The 7,511-nt window shown below is 48.3% G+C and overlaps 1 protein-coding gene across 2 annotated transcripts; it reads right to left on the bottom strand.

Annotated features, from left to right (window-relative positions):
* Positions 1–5,822: 5,822 nt before the first annotated feature.
* C32H6orf15 (chromosome 32 C6orf15 homolog) lies at positions 5,823–7,099 on the bottom strand. Of its 2 annotated transcripts, XM_045800354.2 has the most exons (3): positions 7,012–7,081; positions 6,026–6,802; positions 5,823–5,959 (listed from the first exon to the last, which is right to left on the bottom strand). In XM_045800354.2, the coding sequence occupies exons 1-3, from the start codon at positions 7,079–7,081 to the stop codon at positions 5,823–5,825; spliced, it is 984 nt and encodes a 327-aa protein (XP_045656310.2). The 2 variants fall into 2 exon arrangements, with proteins under 2 accessions (XP_045656310.2, XP_087714292.1); XM_087858166.1 differs by having other exon boundaries at positions 5,823–6,802; positions 7,012–7,099.
* Positions 7,100–7,511: the final 412 nt, after the last annotated feature.

Genomic DNA, 7,511 nt, shown 5'->3' with positions numbered 1-7,511 from the left:
AAACCAAGAGACAGACTCTTAACTATGGAGAACAAATTGATGGTTACCAGAGATCATGGGGGTGGGGAGGATGGGTGAAACAGGTGAAGGGGATTAAGAATACACTCGTCATTTTGAGCACTGAGTAATGTATGGAATTGTTGAATCACTATATTTTACACCTGAAACTAATATAACACTAGTATAACACTATGTTAATTACACTTGAATTTTTAAAAGAGATTAAATAAATAAATGAAATAAAAAGGACAAAGGAGCCAACTTAAAGGAGCTCCCATTGTTCACTTGAAGACAGTTGAACGTGAGAAGAAAGAAGATGAGGAGGAAAATGATAATTAGGGTTCATTCAAGTAAATGAGGCTGTGGAAGGCCATGAGATCATCACAACACTCGAGAGATGAAATGAATATAAAGTTCCCAAAAGATGGCTTGTAATAGAAAATAAAGGAGTTCTTAAAAATCGACTGTAATAAAAAGGGAATTGTTCGTTTTGTTTCTGCTATCAATTATGTGTCTGCTTATGAAGCAGAGAGAGGTGTGCTTTCATCTCTGTAAGTACAAAAGAATTCTCAGAAAGCCAAGAAGCTGCACTGTAAATATGGGCTTTAGCAGAAATGAGAAAGTCTGACAAGGGGCAAGGTCAGACGCAACAATGAAAGAAAAGGTGGTTTCAATAGGAGATACAAAGACAATAAATGAACCAAAACATCACTGAAAAAGAGAGCTAACAAAGTCAACCTGGTTAGTTCCTCATCTCCTAGAAGATTCTAGATTGCCCTACTAATTATAATAAAATATAAGTAAGGATTGCATCAGATTTAATAAAGCCAATAGATCTAGTCAGTATGTCATAATGAGAGAAAATGTATTATGTGACACTGGGCAAGAGGGATTTTTTAAGCATGTTATGTTAAGGGGATAAAAATGGGTTGCAAAATTCTAGAATCTATGCCCTTTAAAGTTTTATTCTTCAGTGAGATACAATTTCACATCCACAGTGCTGGCTATATAAAGTAATACCAAGTGCTGACAAGAACACGGAAAACTTGGAAGCTTCCTACGCAGCTGGGGGAATCCGTACCCGGTGCGGGGGGTTTGCAGGACTTCAGGAGGAATAGCAGCTCGTGCGGGTGACGAGCAGCCCAGATCCGAATTGTAAACTGTACAGCCAGCCTCACTTCCAGCCCAAGCTCAGGCGGCCAAAATGCAGATCCTAAGATTATTGAAACCTCAGGATGGTATAAAAATAAAACATCCTGACATCCTAGAAAGGTAACCCAACAATGGAAGAGGAAAGAGAAGAAGAATGAAGAAGTATGTTTAAATCCATGGAACTAGCTTTCTGGTTTCTAGTGAAAATGAAGTGATCATTTTTACAATTGTTGTAACTTGTGCATTTGTTTCTTTGGGGGTTTAAGACGTTGAAGAGCATTTTACATATCAGACTTGTGATTTTCATTAAATGCATAGATTGGTCTAAATGTGAACCAGTATTTAATGTTTGCATAAATTTGGTTTGTTAAACCCATAAGTTCTTTTACAGTTCTTGTGTAAGTAGTATGTAAATAAAGGAATGTTGTTTAATGCTTCAATGTTAATTGTTTAGTAAATTTATAAGGGTAACAAACTTTAAACAGAAGTGCCTTACAGTCACTTAGACAACGGCAGTCCCGGGAGAGGAGAGTTTGCGTTTGAAGGCTGGGAAACAGGCAGCTAAAGGTCCACTAACATAGTAGATTGGTTTTATCTTCCTAAACTCATCACCTTTGCCCCCGTTCACCGCGACCAGAGTTAGCTCTTCTGAGTTCAGCATATTACGACGTCACAGTGAACAGGGAGCCCCAGAGCCGTGGGTATAAGGAGAGGCAGGTTGGGATGGGGTAAGGAAAGGGGCAAAGGCCAGCACGTGGGACGGCAGTACACTCAGCCAGAGGCAAGTACTGATGGGAGAACCTGGGTAGCGAGGGAGTAGTGCGAGCACAGGAAAGGACACAGCGGGCAGCGGGAAAGATGCTACAGAAAACGGCTTCTGCTCCATCGGTCATGACTGCCGTGCTGAGGCCAAGAAGGACTAAATGGCCTGGAAGCTACTTCACAATTTTTTTTCTCCCACATTTCCACGGTGGGGCTTGCCTAGGTGGGCCGTCCGAGATCAAAACTTACTTCACGTGAGCCCAGTCTACTCCTTTAGAACAAACACCACCTGTAGCCCCAGCTTAACTACCAGCCTGAGATGAACCGTATCCACCCCCTTGATCTCTGTCTACGCAGGGCCTAGAACAACCCGGAGAGCAGCCATTGCTGCTGAGGGTTTGAGGATGACTGTTCCTACGCGGCCACAGCCACCCCTCCACAGCCTGAAGTGCCTCCCACTACCCCCTCCCTGGACCGTACCAGCCTCCACGACCCGGATGCTCTGCACGTGGAAAGCTGGCGTGTGACCAATACTCCCGACGGCCCTGTGCTCACTCTCACAGGTGACAACAGGGGTTAGTAAAGGCGTCTCCAAGGTGTGTTCACCAGTTTCCCGACAGCAAAAGGGAAATGCTGGCCTAGAAAGAGGTAGGGAAAAAGCAATAGGGGACATCTTTCCAACTGAGTAAGAGGAACACGAGAGGCAAGCATTTGGGCTACAGAGAGAAAGAAAACCAAAACCTGACTGCTGGTCTTCAGGTGACATGAAAAGATGGAGAAAGGACTGAAGGTGGCCGTGAAGCTGTGGGGGTGGGGCATCTCACCTGCTCTGCGCAGTCTGCCCACCCACGTTTGCAGTTTCCAAATGGTACCCAAACCAAGCTCCACTGCCTGCTGGCTGTGTGACCGTGGGCAAATTACCTACCCTTGCTGAGCCTCGTGCTCTTTGCCTGGAAGATGGAAATAATAAAAACTTATTTTTTTATTTACTTGTTTATCTAAGTACGTCCTAGAATTGTTGGAATGGAAATAACCCTGTAACACATTTCGTCTGTGGCAAATACACAGAAAAAGATGCTATTCCTATTCCCGCCCAAGAGTATGTGTGCAAGTAAAGGACATCTGACCGAACACAGTTTGGGGAACGAAATACTTAGTGAGAAGCCAACTCCCCTTTCTGGATCTTGGAAAAATTCTTGAGTGGAATTCCCACTGGGGAGCGTCACGCCAGCCTCAACAGTCAACCGTGAAGTCAGCTACGGCCAGAGCAGCCCCTGCTGGGGGCTGAGAACCATCCTTCCGTGTGGCCCCACCTGATGGCCTTGGGGCGCCCCTGGACTGCGTCGTCATCGGTCCCTTGCAGTGCTTGGGGTTTTTCAGCCTCTAATGCGCTTTGTCGTGATCTTAATTAAACTGGGAGACAGACAGGATATCCGCTTTCATCGCATTTTACAGATGAGAAAACTCAGGTCCACAGAGGAAAGTGACCAGCTCAGGCTGGCACAGCAGAGAAGGCCACGCGGACACACGGAAGGAAACCCGGCCTTTGGATTTCTCGACGAGGGCGCTTCCTGCCCTCCCTGACGCCTTCCCTCCTAGGAGCAGAGAAATGACTCTTGCTGCTCCAACCACCACTTCCACCAACGAACCACTGAGAGACACAGAAAAACCGGGACAGTGGCAGCTGCCACCGCAAACCTTGGGACCTTTATCATGTCGCCGATTACTGACCTAACCCTGCTTAGTTGTTTTTGTTTATTTGTGTTGTTTGGGGGGTTTTGTTTTTGTTTTTGTTTTTTAGCAACAACTGGCCATTAGGCGAGGACCGCACTGGTGGGGCTGGCCACAGGTACCCAGGACCCTCTATCCGCAGCAAGTGCCTGATGGGCTTCACCCCCTTGGCTCAGTGTTACCTCTGTGCGAGCCTCGGCTCACTTCCCTCTCTGGGCCTCAGTATCTCCACCTGTACAGTGGGTCCGGCAGTGCCTATCTGACGGAATTGTAGGGATTAGCTGGAAGGGTGTGTGCGAGAGCACCTTATCCAGAGTCTGACACATAGTAGGTACTCACTGAAAGTTAGGTGGGGTTTTGTTAATCGCGTGTTGTACTTGAACACTCCCCGCACAGATAATGAGAAGAATTCGGTTTGAATCACTGACTCTGTCCCTTGCTAGCTATGTAACCTTGCGTAAATTACTTAAGCACTCTGGGCCTCAGTTTCTTCATCTTATAATACCTTCCTCACAGATAGTAATGAGGGTAAAACGATGGCGTATTCAGAGCATTTTATGAGCTGGGAAGGGCTGTATGGGGTTTGAAAGGAAATGTCAGTGAGGCTCTGGGAAGGCCAGAAAGGAGTACAGATTAGACTTGGTTGCAGCCACGTGGCTCAGGAATAAGGTAGAAGAAAGAGAAGAGGGAGTCAGAGAGGGTTCCTTGATCCAGCCTTCATCCTGACCTGCTGCTGGGGGGTGCAGCAGTGAACAAAATAGACACACGGTGCTTACACTCTAGGGAGTGTGGGGAACAAAAAAGAGGAGGGTGCTGTCTTGGAAGTTAGACGTGCAAGTCTTCAACCAGAAAGAGAGACGGAGAGAACTGAGACCCCAAGCCTGAGAGAACGAACTTGGCTTGTGGGAGAGACAGGTGCTAAAAACAGAACCACCTGCCCAAGAACAAGGAGAAACCAAGAGTCCATGGTGGGAAAGAATTAGGGGAGCAAGGCTGAGGTGATACAGAAAGGAGCGTGATTGGTGTTGGGAAGGTGTCCAAAGAAGGGATTTTTGGCGTGGCAGACACTGGGACGGGAGAAGTTTCTCTGAGAACACCCACCTCCCGGGCAGGCAGTTCCCCATCCCTCCAATTCTGATGTTTATTCTTCTCCTACTTCCTCCCCATAACCTAACCGATTCCTGGGACTTGGGGTGATTCCCACGCTATCAGAGGGTACACACACCTGAATCACTCTGGTGAATACGCGCATGGCCACCAGGAGTGTGCCCTTCTGGACACCCCGTCACCCCCAGCTGGCTCCTGCTAACTTCCATCTGCACTTCTTACGATGACCCTCCGCACTTCGCTCCAGCTTTGTGCGGGGAAACCAAAGGGAGGCAGAGAGACAACTATGTGACCAAAAGAGGAGACTGTGCCATCACTTGGGAATAAAGTGGCAAACACAGCTGCAGGTAGGATTGTTGACTCCAAGGTTTTTCTTTCCTTTTTCTTTCTCCCTTTTATTCCTTCCTTCATTGAGGTCCACTATTCATTCAGAAAATGTTCAAAGTCTTGGTTCTCTAGGGCACAATGTGCCAAGTGATGCGTGTCAGGGAGGAGATCAATGCATCCTCTGTTTCCCAGAAGCTTGCATTTCGGGGAAGAAAAGATAAGCAGAAACAAAATGACTTTGTCTGACTCTGTTTCTTTGTGAATCAAAGGGTATTCATTTCCCACTTGGCCCTGGAACTAACTTCTTGGATCTCATCCTTCCCTTCTGCCACAGGTGCCATCTCAACTGGTCCTGCTAACCCTCCCGCCCCTTCAGATTTCAGGACAATTCTGGAACCAGCTCTCCCACTTGGCTAGGAGAAGCTCTACCCTCAAACACCTGGACTTTGATCTTTTGCAAAGGGTAGGGTACAGAAGAGAGCATCCAAAGACCCTAGAGAGACACGTGGGTGGCTAGAAAATGGGGGTGGACAAAACTCACTTCACTTTGCGCGGAGAAACAAAGACATGGCAAAGGAGCAAATTTAATAATTGCTTGTGTTTTATTGGAGATCAGCATGGGAGGAGCAGGAGAGGCAGTGGAAAGCAGAGAGAATGCCAGAAAACACACTCATTGAATCTTCATTCAGCTCACACTCCATTCTTTGGATTTCCAACTTAGGGTTTTCCCCTCTGTCATTCTCCTAACCCCACTGTGACCCAGGGTTTGAAGGATTGGGGAAGCCAGCTGGGATGTTCCAAGAAGAGCCAGTAGGATGGAGAACTCTGGGAGGAAATTGATTATTAATACCTGGGTGTAGATGAATATCCCCCCAGCTGCCTCCTGGATACCGGTTAATATTCCCCGAGCTTCCTCCTGGATACCGGTTAATATCCCCCCAGCTGCCTCCTGGATACCGGTTAATATCTCCCCAGCTGCCTCCTGGATACCGGTTAATATTCCCCCAGCTGCCTCCTGGATACCGGTTAATATCTCCCCAGCTAATACTTGGGTTTTGATTATTGATACCCCAGTTTCCCAAAGGGTGTGGCATGGGCCTTATTCCCCATCCAGTTCCAGGACCTCCACCTCCCCAGGACATTCCTGGATTCAGGGTTCCCCAGGGGTGCCCAGGCAGAAGTGGCTGTCGAATCCTGTTAGTAAGAGAGGGTGGATGTTGGACAAGGATTTCTCTCTGGGCTCCCAGAACATTAGAATGAAGCGACCGCCTAGACTTGGAGTCCTGGTAGAGGAGTGAAGACTCAGGTACTGGGCGCGTGGAGCGTGCAGAGGGCCCTGCAGGCAAAGGACTGCTGCCCCGAGGGAGAGCACCAGAAAGGGAAGACTGTTTTTCAGGCAACGCTTCACCCCCGTGGTCCTCAATGGCAGCAGCCACCGTCTGCCAAGGATCTTCAGAGGGCCAGAAATCCGTGGAGGGCAGCCCCTCCATTGCAGGCCAGCTCTGAACCCCAGAACCACCTGCAGGTTGGATGCCATCTGATGGAGAAGCATTGGGCTTCAAAGGAACCCTTGTTAAATCATTTGGCCCAGGGTCTGGTTTGGGCTGAGGAAGTTCAGAGTTGGAGTGGCTGGGCAAGGAAGGTTGTTCAAGCAGAGGCAAGTTGGTTCCCAAGTGTTGGAGAACTTTCTCTTCCACTGCACCAATGCTTCGAGCAAAGAAGCCTGAGGAAAAGGAAAGAGGAGGCAGCAAATGGACTGGATATTTGGTTCTCATGCCCACCTTCCCTGATTCCCTGATTCTCTTTGCTCCAAGTTCCTTCGTATTCCCCAGGGACCGAAGGGACCCTCCTGCCTGTACCCGTTCCCTCAATTCCAGTTCCCCTGGGGCCCCCAGTCTCCACCTGTGCAAGGGTTGGGCACAACCTCCATACCTGGGAGATGAAGACAGATCAGAAGAAGCAGGCCGAGAGGAACCCTGCTCCCTACCGTGAAGCCCTGCATCTTGCTCAGCTCTAACATCTCTCTCTGCCCCGAGACAGCCAGCCCTTTATCCTCTTGGTGGGGTGAGGGACAGCAGGAACAAGCTGAGCCAGTGGTTGTGCAGATAATAAGTCTGTACATTCCACTCTCATTCCTAATTCAGTCTGTGGCAACAGGTGCAACTTGAATGTCCCAGGGAAGCTGGGTGTTTCCACCTCTCGTTCCTTTCCTAAGGTTCCCCACCCCTTCCTGGCCCAGGTGTCCTGGTTCACAGCTTGTCACTGATTGCCAGTACTGCCCTGCCCTAGGCTCCCTACACCAAGCACAGGAGGACCTTCGCCCTTGGGGTCCCAATCTCTTTGTCGCCTTCTTTTTTCTTTTTTCTTTTTTTTAAAGATTTTATTTATTTATTTGACAGAGATAGAGACAGCCAGTGAGAGAGGGAACACAA

Source organism: Ursus americanus, chromosome 32 (genome assembly GCF_024610735.1).
Source record: "Ursus americanus isolate L20-20 chromosome 32, mUrsAme1.1.p, whole genome shotgun sequence".
NCBI lineage: Eukaryota > Metazoa > Chordata > Mammalia > Carnivora > Ursidae > Ursus > Ursus americanus.
The sequence above is the reverse complement of the archived record's forward strand: the minus strand, read 5'-3'. Positions and strand labels throughout refer to the sequence as shown.